Raw genomic sequence first — 18811 nt, 5'->3', positions numbered from 1 at the left:
GATGGAAGTTTATTTAAATGCAAAACTTTGGTTAGTCATTAAAACACACACACACAGGCTGGGCGCGGTGGCTCAAGCCTGTAATCCCAGCACTTTGGGAGGCCGAGACAGGCGGATCACGAGGTCAGGAGATCGAGACCATCTTGGCTAACCCGGTGAAACCCCGTCTCTACTAAAAAATACAAAAAACTAGCCGGGCGAGGTGGCGGGCGCCTGTAGTCCCAGCTACTCGGGAGGCTGAGGCAGGAGAATGGCGTAAACCCGGGAGGCGGAGCTTGCAGTGAGCTGAGATCCGGCCACTGCACTCCAGCCCGGGCGACAGAGCGAGACTCCGTCTCAAAAAAGAAAAAAAACACACACACACACACACACACACAGATGCACACATGCAGATACTTAGAGTGAACTAGATTAATTCAAAGACTTGATGCTTGGTTCTTGGATAGTAGCTTACTCTTTTGGAAGTATCTGTATTCTAACAAACAGTTACTTATTTATTGATGAATGGCTTTTCAAACTGATAGCATTTCTCAACATTTTTTAGTGTAGTGATTAAAATGGGAAAGAATGAACACATAGTCACATTATATCATGTAATAATTCAATTATAATTAGTCTTGATAACTTTGAATTTTAAAAATAATTTTACTATATATATTTGCACTTGGGGCTTTCATCCTCTTCTTGCCTTCGCGTAGTCTCCTCATTGCAGTCGTCCTTGGGTACTTGTGGCAGTTACCAATGATTGATTTAGCCACTGAGGAGGAGTGGCAGGAGGTGGTGGTATTTTTTATGCCTTTATTTCTGGTGGTAGTTTTTGTGGTTATCATAAATCTTAGAAATTAAGTTGCAGTGCTTGTTTTTTAAGATTGTTTGAGTTTTCTTTTCTTTTTTTTTTTTTCTCTCATTTGTTTGCTTCAGGTCCTTTGTTTGAAGACAGTCCTCCCTGCTGCCCAAGATTTCATTTCATGCCACGTTTTGTAAGATTTCTTCCAGGTAAATCTTCTGGCTTGTCAGTGACCTGGTGAGATAGTGCATCTGAAAATAAGCTTGCCGTTTTCCTTTCAATCTTCAGGGACAACTTTCCCATCTTAGGTACTGTTAATTATCTACTTCTCAGGTTAGGCATGGAAATGTAAACTATACATGTGGATTTATGTCCCTGCATAAATTATGGTAGCCCAAATTAGATGAACAATGGAAGAACAGATTTATAAATTTTAGAAATCTACTTGACAAAACATCATGCAGATGTGTTAATGTGGAAAAATGATTGTGGCTTAAAAAATGTATATGGCTAATTGGAAAACAATAACATTTTAAATGTAATATGATTATAACTGTGCCGCAAAAAATACTGTAATAATAGTTGCATTAAGGTAGTAGGATTATAGTGATTTTTTTCCTGTCTTTTGACATGTGTTTGAATTCATTTTGCAGTGAAAAAAAGATATAAAATAATTTTTTCTCCCAATAAAATATATAAGGAAATATATGACAGTTTTTAAAAGCAATATTTTAACTTTTCTAATTTTTTAAAAAGAATCCAACTGTAATATTTGGCATTATATTTGGTATTTTTAAAAATGCTTAGAGTCAGTTTAGTGACATGTACCTATAGTCTCAGCTATTTGGGAGGCTGAGAAGGAAGGATCACTTTAGCCCAGTGGGGGTTTGAGACCAGCATGAGCAACATGGCGAGGCCTTGTCTCTAAAATTAAAAAAAAAAAAAATATATATATATATATATTTAATGAAATCTTTTGGTTGCCTTTTTGATTGCAAAATCTTTCTCCTTGAGGCTTCTGCCACCCTATTCCCACTCCTTCTTTATTTATTTCCTAGTCAATTACCTGCTTTATCAAGTGCTGTGAAACCTGGCTTACGGTTTCCTCTCTCTACAAGGTTCTGTTACCAGCCTGGTTAACTTCACTTATGATTCTACCCTGAGCTATATAATTATTTGACTTTTTCTACTGTAATGATTGTCACCACTCAGTCGCTTAATCTTAAGATAAAAACTTTGGACCACGCCACCACCCTACGTTAATTTCTCCCTAGAATTTGACTCCAGTATCTCACTTTCTGGTGACATCCTTCAGTCTAGCTTCTCGTGTCCCTATTGCCTTTTGCTTCTACTTGGATCTTCCATCTTCTCCTTATGTACGGCTACTTTCCTTTGCCTTCCCCACCAGGTCCTGTGCTCTGACATTTATCCTGTCAGTCCTAGCTGTCTCAGCTGCTTATATGGCCACCATCTCCAAGTTAATGTCATCAATCCAACTGCTTGCCTTTTCTTCTGTGTGTGGGCCGCTCAGTAATACTGGAGAATAAAACATAGCTGCTGCTATAAATCTGCGGTCTATAATCTTGGTTGGGGAGGTTTTCTTTGTGTAACCTTTCCACCCAGTATCAGCAGTTAAAGAATTTCAATCCTGTGTTCATGCTGTCCTCCTTATGCCTCTTGTCCTCCCATGGGCAGGAGCCCCTGTCTCCCTCGGTCAGGAACCCTTGTCTTCCTCGGTCAGGAGCCCTTGTCTCCCTCATGCCTGAGAGCCCTGCAGTGAGCCTGTCGGAGTCTGGCTTTCTCCAGTGCCCTTGTCCATTCACAACCAAGTTTTGCTTCAGTGCCAGACCCCCTCTAACTGTCCCTAGCCCACTGCAGCTGCCGATGCCAAAGGCAGCCTCCTGCAGACCAAGTACAGAGGACGTGCCTCAGTGTTAGTCTCTTCCTTGCTCTGGTGCCTGGGTGCTCCTTACTTTCCTCCTGTCTCTTTGACTCCTCTTGTGTGGCTTTAGTTTCTTGTCTACTCTGTCTGGTTTAGATTTTTGTCAAGATTTTTTCCTGATACTGTTTCCTCAGTCCAGACAGTCAAAATGGCTTAGTTTATTTTAGGTTAGCATTACTCAGATTTTTAGTATTACTCTTCATGTTTATTTTGTTTAGAAATGCATTCAAAAGCTTTTCTCCTCTTTGTATCTGGTTTTGTTTTATTGAGATGCCCTTTCTTCTCTTCTGGTGAATGAATCTTTTGATTTTAGACTGGAGCTTCAGCAGTAAACTTATTAGAAAATGGTGTTAGAGTGAATTTGCTGAAAAGCCTTTTCCTTTCTATATCTACTTTCCTCTAGGCATTTTATGACCAAACAGATGTCTGAGAGAAAGTGGGCAGTTTTAAAATCTCCTTAAAGAAAAATCTGATGTTGGATATTTACTTTGTGGGATTTCAACTCTCACATAACTATGTAGGGATAACATTTAGGTTGTCATAAAGAAAAAGGTCTATTGATTTGTTTTTAAACAGAGTTTACCTTTTCATTAGACTCCCCTTTGAAAATATGCATATTAGGAAGACCCTGAAGGATACTGAAAAATATCTAATATATAAAATGCATTTTGGTCTTAGATAGGAAATTATGGTTGATTTGTTTTTCATAATGTGACCTTGTTAAAGATCTTTTAGAAAATGGTGAATTAAAAACAAAAGACATTTTGATATATATGTTTTCATTTTTTTCTGTGCATAAGGGTATTTTTTACGTAGTTGTCATCTACTAGATATGATTTGCATCTATTTTTTAATAATTCATTGAGCAGATGGATATTTTTAAATATCGTGATATATAGTGCCAAATTTCTTGTCAAAAGAATAACATCAGTTTGTGCTGCCATGAAAAATGCATTATTATTCATTTTTAGCATTTTAGGCTTGCTCATCTTTCTTCTTTCTTTCTTTTAAAAAATTTCAGTGGTGAGTTACATGAGGCTGAAGAGTAAACATTTGTCTGTCTTGTTGTATCCCTAGTCCTAACATACTTTATGGCACGTAGCAGGGACTCAGTAAATACTTGCTTACTGATTTTATTTAATTGGTCATAATAATGCCTTATCTAAATATTCATGTTTTTGGTTACTAGTGATTGTGCTTTTCAAGTAGTCTCTGGTATTATCTCTCATTTTTATAAAGTAAACTTTTGATTTAACTGTAACATAAATCCTGAAAAGTGCATGTATCATGAATATAGGACCTTAATGAGTTTTTACGAAGTGAATATGACCATCCACCCAGCACCCAGATCAAGATTAGTAGCTTCCGAGAACCCCCTTAGGACCCCTTTCCAGTCGCTGCCGAGACCCTCAAGGGTAACCGCTATTCTGACTTGAAACACCATGTATTAGTTTTACCTGTTTTCGAACTATGAAAACTAGAATTTTATATTCTCTTTTGCTTCCATCTTTTGTTTAATGTTTTTCAGAATCATATCCTGTTGCACTTAACTGTAGTTGGCTCATTCTCACTACTATGTAGTATTACATGGGATGACTAAATTAAAATAAACCTATCTATGATTAATGGACATTTGGGTATTTTCAGTATATATATATATGTGTGTGTGTATATATTCATGACATTTATATTCATGTTATATATTCCTATATATGTACATATATTCACTATATATCTGAATCTGTATATTTGAATAGCATATGTACGTTCACCAAAGACCTGTACATATCATTTAGTGAGCACATATATATATTTTTCTGTTACATATATACCATACCAAGTGGAATTCTGGGTGTGTGTATATTAAGCTTTGTAGACACTTTCAGTTCTCCAAAGTGACTGGGCTGTTTTACCTTCTTATTCACAGTGTATGAAAATTCAAGTTATTTCACATTCTCACCACTTGGCATTTATTTTTTTCTTTGTCAATTTAGCCATTCTGATGTGTGTTCAGAAGTATCACATTATGATTTTAATTTGCATTCTCCTAATGACTAATACAATGGAGTACCATTTCATATACTTATTGGGTACCTAGAGAGTGTTTTTTTTTAAAGTGTCCATTCAAGTCTTTTGCCCGTTTTTCTATTGGGCAATATCAGCCTTTTTCCCATTGTTTTTTTTTTTTTTTTTAAATTTCAGGAATTTTTTTTTTCTTTTTTATTATACTTTAAGTTCTAGGGTACATGTTTGTTACATACGTATACATGTGCAGGTTTGTTACATATGTATACATGTGCCATGTTAGTGTGCTGCACCCATTAACTCGTCATTTACATTAGGTATATCTCCTAATGCTATCCCTCCCCCCTCCCCCTACCCCACAACAGGCCCCGGTGTGTGATGTTCCCCTTCCTGTGACCAAGTGATCTCATTGTTCAGTTCCCACCTATGAGTGAGAACATGTGGTGTTTGGTTTTCTGTTCTTGCGATAGTTTACGCAGAATGATGGTTTCCAGCTGCATCCATGTCCCTACGAAGGACACAAACTCATCCTTTTTTATGGCTGCATAGTATTCCATGGTGTGTATGTGCCACATTTTCTCAATCCAGTCTGTCATTGATGGACATTTGGGTTGGTTCCAAGTCTTTCCTATTGTGAATAGTGCCGCAGTAAACATATGTGTGCATGTGTCTTTATAGCAGCATGATTTATAATCCTTTGGGTATATACCCAGTAATGGGATGGCTGGGTCAAATGGCATTTCTAGTTCTAGATCCTTGAGGAATCGCCACACTGTCTTCCAAAATGGTTGAACTAGTTTACAATCCCACCAACAGTGTAAAAGTGTTCTATTTCTCCACACACTCTCCAGCACCTGTTGTTTCCTGACTTTTTAATGATGGCCATTCTAAGTGGTATGAGGTGATATCTCATTGTGGTTTTGATTTGCATTTCTCTGATGGCTAGTGATGATGAGCATTTTTTCATGTGTCTGTTGGCTGCATAAATGTCTTCTTTTGAGAAGTGTCTGTTCATGTCCTTTGCCCACTTTTTGATGGGATTGTTTTGTTCTTGTAAATTTGTTTGAGTTCTTTGTAGGTTCTGGATATTAGCCCTTTGTCAGATGAGTAGATTGCAAAAATTTTTTCCCATTCTGAGGTTGCCTGTTCACTCTGATGGTAGTTTCTTTTGCTGTGCAGAAGCTCTTTAGTTTAATTAGATCCCATTTGTCAATTTTGGCTTTTGTTATCATTGCTTTTGGTGTTTTAGAAATGAAGTCCTTGCCCATGCCTATATCCTGAATGGTATTGCCTAGGTTTTCTTCTAGGGTTTTTATGGTTTTAGGTCTAACATTTAAGTCTGTAATCCATCTTGAATTAATTTTTGTATAAGGTGTAAGAAAGGGATCCAGTTTCAGCTTTCTACATATGGCTAGCCAATTTCCCCAGCACCATTTATTAAATAGGGAATCCTTTCCCCTTTTCTTGTTTTTGTCAGGTTTGTCAAAGATCAGATGGCTGTAGATGTGTGGTATTATTTCTGAGGTCTCTGTTCTGTTCCATTGGTCTATATCTCTGTTTTGGTACCAGTACCATGCTGTTTTGGTTACTGTAGCCTTGTAGTATAGTTTGAAGTCAGGTAGCATGATGCCTCCAGCTTTGTTCTTTTGGCTTAGGACTGTCTTGGCAATGTGGGCTCTTTTTTGGTTCCATATGAACTTTAAAGTAGTTTTTTTCTTTTTAGGTTTTTAGAAATATATACTGTATATGAGTTCTTTGACAGATACATATATATATATGTATATATATATAGCCAATACCTTCTCTGCAGATTGCTTTTTGATCTTCTTAATGATGATTTTTGATGAATAGACATTCTTAATTTTTATGTAGTCCAATTTATAGATACATATTCCTTTATGATTAGAGCTTTTTGTGTCATATTTATGAAATTTTCGCTTACGCTAAAGTCAAGATACTCACTTATATTTCTTCACTTTTAGAACTGTAATCAGTCTTGAATTTGTTTTCACAGTTGGTATGAGATATGGGTCAAAACTCAGTATTTTCAATGTGGGTATCCAATTGACCCAGCACCATTTATTGTAAAGAACAATTTCTTTCTTTAGAAAATGGAAGTGTTGCTTTTGCTTTTGATTGAATTGACTCTGTCTGTGTGTATGTGTGTGTATACAAACAGTACAAAAGTATGTAAAGTAAAAACAGTGAACACTTCTTTCTGAACATGTGAAAATGAGTAAATGCTGTAAATGGCTTGATTTGTATTGTTTTAACTGCTGTGAGGAGAATTATGCTTTTTTTCTTCAAGTGGAATACTAAATATGTTACACAACTTCCTTTTTTTTTTTAAACTCAGATACTTCAGGCATTCTCTGTACTGTAAATGCTTTGCTTCATTCTTTGATACATACTTAGCATTTTATAGTATGGATAGACATTAATTTGTTCATACTTCCTATGGTGACGAATATTTTGGGGTTCTCCATTTTTTCCCCATTTCATATAAATGCTTCAGAAATAGTCTATGTCTATCCTGTTGCATTTGTTTGTTTCTGTAAGGTAGAGTTCTAGAAGTGAAATTACATGTTAAGGTAGTATGCACATTTTAAATTAAGAATGATGTTGGCCAAGTTTTCTCTAGAAAGGACATACCAATTTGTAATTCTGACCAACAGTGTTCTTTCTGACCAACAGAAAGTACTCTTTTTCTATACACTTGCCAATACTGGATGTTATGAGTCTTTTTTTTTGAGACAGAGTCTGACTCTTGTTGCCCAGGGTGGAGTGCAGTGGTGCCTTCTCAGTTCACTGCAACCTCTGCCTCCCAGGTTCAAGCGATTCTCTTGCCTCAGCCTCCCAAGTTGCTGAGATTACAGGGACCTGCCACCATGCCTGGCTAATTTTTGCATTTTTAGTAAAGACAGGGTTTTGCCATGTTGGCCAGGCTGGTCTTGAACTCCTGACCTCAGGTCTGCCCGCCTTGGCCTCCTGAAGTGCTGGGATTAAAGGCATGAGCCATTATACCTGGCCAGGATGTTACTAGTCTTTTACAGTTTAGTCCAAGCTTGTCCAACCTGCAACCCAGGGGCCACGTATGGCCCAGGACGGCTTTGAATATGGCCCATCACAAATTCATGAACTTTCTTAAAACATTATGAGTTTTTTTGCGATTTTTTTTTTTAATCTCATCAGCTGTCGTTAGTGTATTTTATGTGTGACCCAAGACAATTCTTCCATTGTGGCCCAGGGAAGCTGAAAGATTGGACATTCCTGGTTTAGTCCATCTGATAAGCAAAAAGTTTGATGTTACTATTTGCATGTTTCTTGAACTTCTTTGAGAATGAGTAGCTTTCCACATTTTTCAGGTATTTTGTGGTCTTCTTATTCTTACTTGCTTTTTATTTATGTCGGTTTGTTATAATATCTAACTGAAAATTCGAGTTTTATAAGTCATCATCATATTTCTCTATTTCTTCAGTTTATCCATTTTGAAGATAGCTGTCCCAGTTGCTTTAAGCAATTTTAACTCAAAAGTAAGCTTGATAGTTTAAACCAAGGATTATTCAGTGCTGACCAGTTTACCAGAAACCAAATCATAGAGCAATCAGTTTATTGAGATTTAAAAATTTTTCTCAAAGTTTTGTTTCTTTCCTATCCAACTCTCTACCTTTGGCCGCAAAATAGTTGATATGAACTAGACTGAGTATAAGGTTTTATTCTGAGTGTAACTGGGGCAAAAGTAGGTCATAATTCAAGATAGTGAGATCACGCTTAGGGGAAAGCCTACTCATTGCTTATATTACTGCTCTAGTAAAGCATTGCAAATCCTGAATCAGTTTTGCAAATTGACCGTCTAGAAAATTGATTCTTTGAAATTGCCCCATTTGGAGCAGTAGTTCTCAGGTGTGTCTGGCAGGGGGCCGGGAGGTGGGAGAGTATTGCAAAATTTCCAGGAGGCAAGTGTAGTTTGCAAAACCATCTATTAGTACCACAACTTAATATACATTTGGAAAATTTAGAAAAGACCTGTTAATACATGTTTTAGAAAATAAGATTATTAGGATGTCTCGGCGGGAATATCCAGAAGACACAGAAATGCAGTCATACAGTTACTGTCAGTGTAGAGAAAGGGGATAATATTTTTGTATTTCTTAAAGTTGAGTACTATATAGTTGAGAAATACTCTTATAAGCAGCCATATACTTAATACAGATTCCCTAACAAATTATCCCCCTCCCCAAATAACCATATAAATAATCAAGCAATATAAACTGAGAGAATTGGGTCTCTAAGAAACAGTTTATAAAGTCTGTCAGTTCATTAATGACTGTCCAGATTCATTCCCTGAAACACAAACTCCAGTTCTTCCCGAATAATGAGCTGTTGTCACGGTTCCAGTCCCAGAGTTGGCGGAATTCCTGCTAACCTTAGCTTACCCGCTCTAATTTCTCATTTATATCATGTCCTATTTATTTCAGCCAACAAGATAAAAATTACTTCCTAGCCCTCAGTGACATGGCTCCATAAATCCCCAACATAAACAAGTGGCAAAGCAGACAAACCAAAAGAGCCAATTCATTAACATTAGTGAATTCATGGCAGCCTGAGTGCAAGTGGCCAAGTTATTAGTCTGCTTTAGAAAGTCATTCCACAAATGTTTATGGAGTGTCTTTTTGCCAGGCTGAGTGTGAGAGATACAGCTTATGCCCTGCGGGCTCTGGCAGGAGTCTCTAATTTATGGATCTCCTCCTACTTTTCCATGGAAATTGAACCCCAAAACCAGACAGGGAGCAGAGTCTCAGTCCCCCTTCCTTGAGATACCTTTCACCTCAGGTTATCTGCCCTGAGTTTCTACTTTTTTACAGTGGTAAATAAAATCTCTTTTAAGGCTTAGTTGCCATTTAAAATATTTAGCAGATTTCAACATGGATTTGTGGTTTCTCCTTCAGTGTTGTTAACTTTGCACCTGATGTGTGTATGTGTGTATTTTTAATTATGTCTAGTTTCTGTGCTGCTATGTGACTCACTCCTGCCTCATCATTAGCGTTGCACCTAAATAAGAAGATGGATAACTGGCATTCATATAAGCACCTTGTGATCTTCTTTCTTTGTTTCTTTTTTTGATAGGGAGTCTCACTCTGTCACCCACGCTGGAGTGCAGTGGCACAGTCTCGGCTTACAGCAACCTCTGCCTCCCAGGTTCAAGCGATTCTCCTCCCTCAGCCTCCTGGGTAGCTGGGATTACAGGAGTCCGCCACCATGACCGGCTGATTTTTGTATTTTTAGTAGAGACAGGGTTTTGCCATGTTGGCCAGGCTGCTCTCGAACTCCTGACCTTAGGTGATCCACCCACCTTGGCCTCCCAAAGTGCTGAGATTACAGGCATGAGCCACCCCACCCAGCCAATGGCCTTATTTCTTAATCTAGTTATGCCTTTCCTAAATTGGACAGTATCTATGCTAATCATTTTCTACAGAATTGAAGCCTTTAAGGGAGTCTTGGTTTGTAGTCTTAAGTATTCCTCTCTCCCACTAGCTCTTTTAAAAGTCTTTTCACATTAAATTTGCTGTCCCCAGTCCATTTCCCTTTTATCTGAAGTGCCATGGAGTCAGGCAACTGTAAATGCATGCGTGGAGATTCTAGTGCTGTTTTATATACCTGGACCTGTGTATATTTACTCCCTCCATCATGCTCCTCTCCCCCCATGAAAATATGAATCTTTTTTCTAATCCTTACACAAAGCAACATTCTGCTCCTTCTTACGGTATTTTAGACCCCTATTGTGTCCTTAAAGTCCCTGGTACTCTTAAGTAATCTCACCAAGTATAGGCATTATAAGCCAAAAACTATTTTCCTCTTTCCTTAGTTCCTTGTGAACCTAGTTAGTGTGGTGATTCTTTCCAAGGTTCTCTAGGTTTCTTTTATTCCTGCTGTTCGGTGTGTATGCACGTGAAGTGTATAGGCAACGCATTCTGGCATTAGAATTTTCTCATCCACCTGTTCACCTCAGTCCTCTTAGAAGATTAGCGATTATCATGGACTCAGACTGAGAGACGGGTATTAGGGGTTTGCTGGGCTCCTTAGCAAAGAGAGGAACATTACTGATTGAGGAACACATGTCACATGCAGGTGGATTGGAATATGTTTGTATTATTTTATTTTATGTTTTGAGACAGGATCTTACTTTGTTCTCCAGGTTGGAGTGAAGTGGCACAGTCACGGCTCACTGCAGTCTCAACCTTCAGGGCTCAGGTGATCTTCCCACCTCAGCCTCCTGAACAGATGGGACCACCGGCCCTTGCCACCATGCTGGCTAATTTTTGTATTTTTTGTAGAGAGAGGTTTTGCCATGTTGCCCAGGCTGGCCTTGAACTCCTGAGCTTAGGGCAGTCTGCTTGCCTCAGCCTCCCGAAGTGCTGGGATTACAGGCATGAGCCACCATGCCTAGCTGGAAATGTGTTTTGAGACTGACTCAGAGAAATATGTCCCTATCCATATTTCTTCGTTTGAACTATACTAACAAAAACACTATAGGCTGGTGGCTTAGACAACAAACACTTATTTCTCACAACCCTGGAGGCTGGTAGTCTGAGATCAGGGTGTCATCGTGTTGGGTTGTTGGTGAAGGTCCTATTACTGCTTCACAGCCAGCCATCTTCTCATATCCTCACCTGGTGGACAAAAGAGAGAGGAAGCAAGCTCTTTCATGTTCCTTCTTATAAGGTCTCTAATCCCATTTATGAGGGCTTTACCTTCATGACCTAATTACCTCCAAAGGCCCCACCTCCTAATATCATTATACTGGGGGTTAAGATTTTAATATATGGCTGGGTGCCGTGGCTCACACCGTAATCCCAGCACCTTGGGAGGCTGAGGTGGGAGGGTCATTTGATCCCAGGAGTTGGAGAACAGCCTGGGCAACATAATTAGACCCTGTGTCTACAAAAAAATTTTAAAAGTAGCCAGGTATGGTGGGGTTCCAGCTACGCGGGATGCTGAGATGGGAGGATCGCCTGAGCCCAGGAGGTTGAGGCTGTGATGAGCCGTGATTGCATCACTGAACTCCAGCCTGCGTGACAGAGACCCTGAATCAAAAAGAAAGAAAAAAAAGGATTTTAATATATGAAATTTGGGGGAACACAAACATTGAGTCCATAACACTATGCAAGTTTGCTTATTAATGATGACTTTTGTGTTTAAGGCGGTTGCTTTGTAATGAGGCATAAAAAAATGTCACTGCTATGAATTAGTAGATAGAACATATCGTAATGTGGGTTGATGTATTTTGTGACTTTGTCATTTCTTGGACAATTATTATATATTTTTAGAAGCACAGTGTCTTTAGAACTTTGATTGAGAGAACTTTATTTTCTGAGTGTTATCTACAAAGATTCCTTTAGGAACCATTGTGATCTATCATTATTAGCCTATATGCTTCTTGAGCGCCTAGAGCTTGTGGCATTTTTTTCCCTAATGGTGCTGACATGGGACCACTCAGTGCCTGGCACATATGGTGAAAAACATGCTCCCATCTCAGAGTCAACTCCAGAACTCTCAATGAGCTGTAAAGCTTTGTAAGATCTGACTTCCCTGCTGCCTCTCTCACATTCTTCTCACTTCACATCATCCACAGTGGCTTCTTAGCAGTTTCTGGGCACAACAGTTCCACTCCACCTTAGGGCATTTGCTCTTTCTTCTCCTCTTCCAGACTGCTGCATGGTAGCCTCCCTTGCTCCTTTCAAGTTTTGCCTACATGAAACCTCTCAGAAGATTCCTTTCCTAACCATCCTTTTAGATACAACTCTAGTTCCTTGCCCTGTTTGATTCTTCTTTATAGCACTCATCTCAACCCAATCTTTTATGTAGCTCTTTTTTATTGTCTCTTTCTACTGCAGTGTAAGCTTCAGGAAGGCAAGGCTTTGACTGTTTCCATCATTCCTGTGTTCTCAGGGCCTAGAACAGTGGCTGTTACGTAAAAGTCACTCAATAAATATTTGTTGAATGAATGAGTATTTGGATGAATGAGTGAATGCATGCCTACATATATAGTGGCCGTAGAACAACAATGTGGTCTAGTTCCAGGGTAACATCTCAGTTGGAGGAACACAGCTCACATAGAGATGTTGATACCTACTCTCTTTTCTCTCAGACGTGCAGTTGTTTAAGTTCTTAGCCCACAGCAATTCGCATTAAAATTGTTTAGTGCCTCAGACTCGAACTGGGTACACTAATTCCTCTGACCAAGGAGGACACTGTCTTTTGTGCCATCCCTTTGCTGCCATCTTGTGTTCTTGGTCCCTTTCTTTTTCCCTGAAATGTTTGGTCCTGTACTACTGTTAATAGTGTATCTCATGACCTGGGAGAGGGTAACGATTGTCCTCCTCAGGGCTCTTGTCCTTTGTTTGGGTGGGAGTAGGCAAAGAAAAGAGGTATCAAATGGTTGCCCATGTTGGTCCAGAAGTTAAGTCCAAAGAGAAGGCAGAAGCCTCTGACCCCACATTAATGCCCAAATGAAGTGGATGTCTTTGGTTCATTAAGTACTAGATTAATTGGCTTTTTCCAAGGTACTTGAATGATGCCCTTTGTTATTTTTATCCCCTGTACTTGGTGCTATATGCTTCTGTAGGCCTCAGAACACTTGGTATTTTTTCCATGTACTAACCCCATAATGATCTTCCATGATATTAGCACAGGCTCTGTTCATCATGGCAGGTGCAGCACATTAGCACCAAAAAATTAGACCATAATGCAACAATAGCTTATTGAAGACATTCATAAATATCTCACAAAAGCTTAGAATTTCCTTAAGATGGTAACATCACTTCTAAAGAGCTTTCATCTGTTACCTCAGAAAGAATGATAAAATATTTAAGACATAACATGGTTCTGTATATTATAAACTATGGTTCTTTATGTTAGGTGGTTTTAAATTTATTTAGATAGGCACCTTTTTTATATTCATACCTCACAAATGGAGCCTTTTATCATTTATAATGTTGTTGCCAATTTAGTAAATGAGATGCTTTATGAGCACAGTTCATCAATGAAACAAATGGCTTTCATATTATTTGGCACCTGGTTAAACAGTGTAAATTTTACATTACCTTTTTGTACGTGCTCTTTTTCCTCCGTTGTCTTGTTTTTTCCTTATTCAGTTGTTGATTTGCTGTAAGTTGAGTAGCCTTATTTTTCCCCTTCTGTCCACTCCCACCCAAGATGGAGGAAAGGAAGTGCTGTCCATGCACCAGATTCTCCTGTACTTGTTAAGGTGCAGCAAAGCCCTGGTGCCCGAGGAGGAGATTGCCAATATGCTTCAGTGGGAGGAGCTGGAGTGGCAGAAATATGCAGAAGAATGCAAAGGCATGATTGTTACCAACCCTGGGACGGTATGTTCTGGTATTTGTGTATTCAGAGGCTGGAGTACCTTCTTTTCCAGATCTGAATGTTTCATGAAAACAGTAACAGCACATTTTAAAAGTTTTAGGTACTCACTGCTTCTTGTCCTTGGATAATTTTTTCTATAAACATAAATAAGAAAATATTACTAAATTAGGTGAATTACTAAATTTTTTATAATTCTACTGCATTATAAGCTTCAGGAAGGCAAGACTTTGGCTGTTTCCATCATTGCTGTGTTCTCAGGTCCTAGAACAGTGGCTGTTACATAAAAGGCACTCAATAAATATTTGTTGCATGAATGAATATTTGGATGAATGAGTGAATGCATGCCTGTGTATATAGTGGCCATAGAACAGTAATGTGGTTATTATAAATTATAATAAAAATTTATAAAAATTTTATTATAAATTAATAAAAAATTATAAAATTTTTTATAATTACTAAATTCACCTAATTTAGTAAATTTATTCTACCTGAAGATAGGTACATTTTTAAGGCTTTTGATGCATGTTGCAGATTGCTTTCCAGAAGGGCTGTAAAATTTGTATTCTGGGAGCGTATGAGAGCAACCATATCTTCATGCTGGTTATACTAAGGGAATTTGATGGGGGTGGGGTGGGGCGGGAAACTACTTAGTTCAGTTTTGTATTTATTTTGATTTCTAAATGTTTATTGCCCATTCATGTTTTCTTTTGATACTTGCCTATTAATATCCTTTGTCTGAACCTTTTTGTAGTATTCTTTTTTATTGATCCTTCACCATAATTATTATAAATATTTTCCATTTCTTTGGGTGCTAATTTTTTTGTTTTAAAATTAGCTTTTAATGTTCAATTTTAGAAGTAAAAAATGTAAATATTGAAAGGAGATAATGAAAAGAAAACTAGTTCTTATATAAAGACATAACATTTTCTTTATATAAGACAATTTTTTTCCTTCTAAAATAGTGTTACTGTTTCATAAAATAGTTACATATTGGCATAAGGATAAAATTTTATAGAAATGGAGAATTAAAATTTTCCATGAAAATAAATGGAATAATCTATTTAACAAAGCTGTTGTTTTCTAAAAAGCTGCCAATTGCTTAATAGCTTTGATTCATAAACTAAAAACTCTGGATCAACTTTTTGTAGCATGACAGTAACATCTGCACAAACAAAATGTTGCTATTTGCAAATAAAACATTCTGCCTAGTATGGATTCTTTTAAACAAATCCAGAAAGTAAAGTTGTTTAATAAAAATATGTTTAAACATAAAACTTGTTTAAAACCAAAAATTCATATAATTTTTACTGTTATACTGTTAAGCCACGTAATTATTAACTTTAAAAGAAATATGGAAGTAATAACATTCTCAGAGTTAGACTGTGAATTCTATTTTTATTCTTAAAACAGTTGTATATATTGATATTCCCTCTGTCATTTTTCATGCTGAGTCAGAGGATGGGGTGATGGTGGTGGGAGATGGTCCAGTTTCAGCTGGGTGGTTCCACTTAGAGAGTTCCATGTTCTGTGGTAGACACTGCGGGAGCACGATTACCCTGGGCTTCCTTCCATGGTATAGTTACGTTTTCCTGAAATCTAGAAGCAGCTGGAGAGTTAAAAAAAAAAAACTTAAGGATACCCTGGCTTAAGGATATACTACCCTATATGCTCCAGGCAGTGAGGCCTAGTTTTCTGTAGTTAAAAAAAAATCCTCAAACAGTTTGATTTTCTCGTTGCTTGTTTTTGAGCCAGTGACTTAGATGAAGTTTATGATCACCATGATCATCATTCAACTAATTTGTTGAGGGACTATTATATGAGCCAGGTGCTAGGGACGTTATATATTAGGTTGTTATATACCTAAGGTATATATACCTGAAGGTATATTACAAGTAATGGGAGAAACCACAACTACTTTTGCACCAAACTAATGTATGATGCTTGCCCAGGTGAAAACCCAAAGACCACTAACATATGAAGGGAGTCTTTGATGAGTGGTTGAGCCTATGGACCCATCAGGAAAGACTCTCATTTTAGGAGAGATCACTGGGATAGGCTTGCCGGGGGTGCTTCCTAAACAGTAAGATCTCTGAGGAATTGAGAAATTGTAGAAATTATTGGCATGATTAACCATTAATACTTGAGATGCTGTAAAGCCAGTATTAAAAACATGAAGTCAGACCTATTCAGTATGAAAGATTTATATTGGAAGTTTTGGTGTCAGGCTTAGGAATGTGTTGAAGTTAATTATTTTATAGTATTTATCTAAAGATATGCTTAAAGGAGGAAAAAAAAATCTGAGAACTCAGTATTATGAAAATATCCTACTGAGAAGTGTGCAAGTTACTCATACGACAAGGGAGACACCACACTACGTTTCATCCTCTGTAGGACTTGCTTTGAAAGATTGCTTAATGGCAAGAATATTGGAAAATTTATTAAATTTTTCAAGCCATTATGGTCACACTAAATACTTTATTGCTACAGAACTTAAAAGAATTAATCTTCCAAGGAACACTTTTGTCATTAGTGAGAATGTTTTTTATTCTTACACAAAGATGGTATAATAAATGTTATAGGGTATGGCCAAAGTCTAGAATATATTTCATTTCCTGCTCCCCCAACCCCTGCCATAAATTTAGAGATACTATACATATTTTAAATCACTGTTTCCTCTGTTGGTACCATGGCATGGTGTTTAAAATCACAGAAACATGAATCATTCAGTAGCATTCTATTCCACAGTTCCCCTTCTAAAAATGTATCCTGCTGTTTTGTTGTACAAAATAATGAAAGCAATTCTTTGACCTAGCACATTGCTACTGTTGATGGGCATTTAATTAATTTTATATTAGGTTACATGTGAATAAAATATTTTCGATTTTCAAATTTTGAGAGCAGAGACCAACTTTCAAGAAGCTAGTGAAATTTTGACTATTAAATGACACTTAAAAAGTTTGAGGTTTTTTTTTTTTTTTTTGTGAGACAGAGTCTCACTCTGTTGCCCAGGCTGGAGTGCAATGGCGCAATCGCAGCTCACCACAACCTCAACCTCTGCCTCCTGGGTTCAAGTGCTTCTCCTGCCTCAGCCTCCTGAGTAGCTGGGGCTGGGACTACAGGTGTGCGCCACTATGCCTGACTAATTTTTGTATTTTTAGTAGAGACAGGGTTTCACTGTGTTGGCCAGGCTGGTCTTGAACTCCTGACCTCATGATCCACCTGCCTTGGCCTCCCAAAGGTTTGAGTGTTTTAAGTAATGTGGATGAATTCACCCAAGTTTATCCCCTTTGTCACCTCGTTGAATATTTGTCAGATGGCTGGCTGGTGTCACAGTTGCAGGTAGAGTGACCAGCTTGTCCCAGTTGCTGAGAGATTTCCTGATTTTAGCATTGAAATTCCTCTGTCCCAGAGAAACCAGGCAGCCCCCCAGACTCTAGTTGTTGGGCATTGTTGTGGGACAGAATGAAGATTATTGGCCTCTGTGTGAATCAGTTTTACAGCCTCAGCCTCCAAAGCAACTGAGCCACAGACTCTACGGTGTGCTAGTAAAAATTGAGTCTCTAATTGAGACTGTCCTGAGAGATGATTATAAGGAGGTTGCTGAAACCTATTCTCTGTGATTTTACCATCTTTTCATAAATTTAAGCTTTCAAGATGAAAGCCATTTCACAAATGATCCAGAAGGAATGAGCCATTCACTTCTTCCTTTATTAGACATGAAGAAAAAAATATGAGGCTCTCTGTTAAAATACACAAATGTCCTACATGGACATAATAAGAGAAGCTTAACTATTTGGCCTTTGCACCACTGTACTATCTAACTTAAAGATGTAGAATTAAAGGAATACATAAGATCCACTGAGAAAAAGTGGGGGAAAAACTTAAATAGAGGCATCTGTCTATGCATCCTGAAATGTGAAATGAAAGCAGAACAGGCTCTGCCTGTGATGTGGAATCCTTCCCCTGTGCCTTCGGAGAGGTTAAGGAAAAGTTATATCTGACTAGGTGTCCTTTTAAAAGTTTAATTTTTAAAGGTTTCTATGTGGACTGCAAAAAAGGACAAAATCATTGTTCATTATGCCAAATGGCATAGGCTCATTTACAGGGATGACATTATAGTTTTTAGATAGTAGAGCTGCTGTAATTAAAGGGTTTTAAATGACCTTTTCCCTTTGGGGACAAGGCTTTCCTAGAAAAAAGTCCAATTTATTCCTTCCCTACTTAGGTTAAAGTCAATACGTAAAGACTTCTTATGGGAATAAATGGCTTTGATTTTTCTCTCTAGAAACCAAGCTCTGTCCGTATCGATCAACTGGATCGTGAACAGTTCAACCCTGATGTGATTACTTTTCCGATTATCGTCCACTTTGGGATACGCCCTGCACAGTTGAGTTATGCAGGAGACCCACAGTAAGATATTTCTCAGTGTTTGTCTTAGCCAATTTCACCTTCTACTAACAGCTGAATTAGCAGAGAAATACCCTTTAGTGGATGTTTCCTTTTCAAAAATTAAGACCTGAAATGAGCCATGCTTCCAGTTTAGATTACCCAAATGAAACAATTTTGGTAGCTCCTGAAGAATTATTTTCTCCACATATTTGAGTGCAAGAAACTATTATTCAACAGAATATTTTTGGCAAACTTGATCAACATAAGTCCTTGTATGTTTTTAA

The 18811-nt window shown here is 37.8% G+C and overlaps 2 protein-coding genes across 2 annotated transcripts in view; one reads left to right on the top strand and one right to left on the bottom strand.

Moving 5' to 3' along the window:
- Nucleotides 1-18811, top strand: part of DROSHA (drosha ribonuclease III) — a 135233-nt gene that overhangs the window by 46416 nt on the left and 70006 nt on the right. Inside the window, exons 18-20 of the mRNA XM_050793002.1 lie at nt 922-996; nt 13971-14140; nt 18424-18548. Coding sequence (XP_050648959.1) covers nt 922-996; nt 13971-14140; nt 18424-18548 — 370 coding nt within the window. The remainder of the gene's footprint in view (nt 1-921; nt 997-13970; nt 14141-18423; nt 18549-18811) is intronic.
- C6H5orf22 (chromosome 6 C5orf22 homolog) overlaps nt 1-18811 on the bottom strand; it is a 117099-nt gene that overhangs the window by 71522 nt on the left and 26766 nt on the right. The window lies entirely within an intron of this gene.

The sequence above is a fragment of the Macaca thibetana genome, chromosome 6, assembly GCF_024542745.1.
Source record: "Macaca thibetana thibetana isolate TM-01 chromosome 6, ASM2454274v1, whole genome shotgun sequence".
NCBI classification, from domain to species: Eukaryota; Metazoa; Chordata; class Mammalia; order Primates; family Cercopithecidae; genus Macaca; species Macaca thibetana.
Note: the sequence above shows the minus strand (reverse complement) of the source record. Positions and strands in the feature narration are given on the sequence as shown.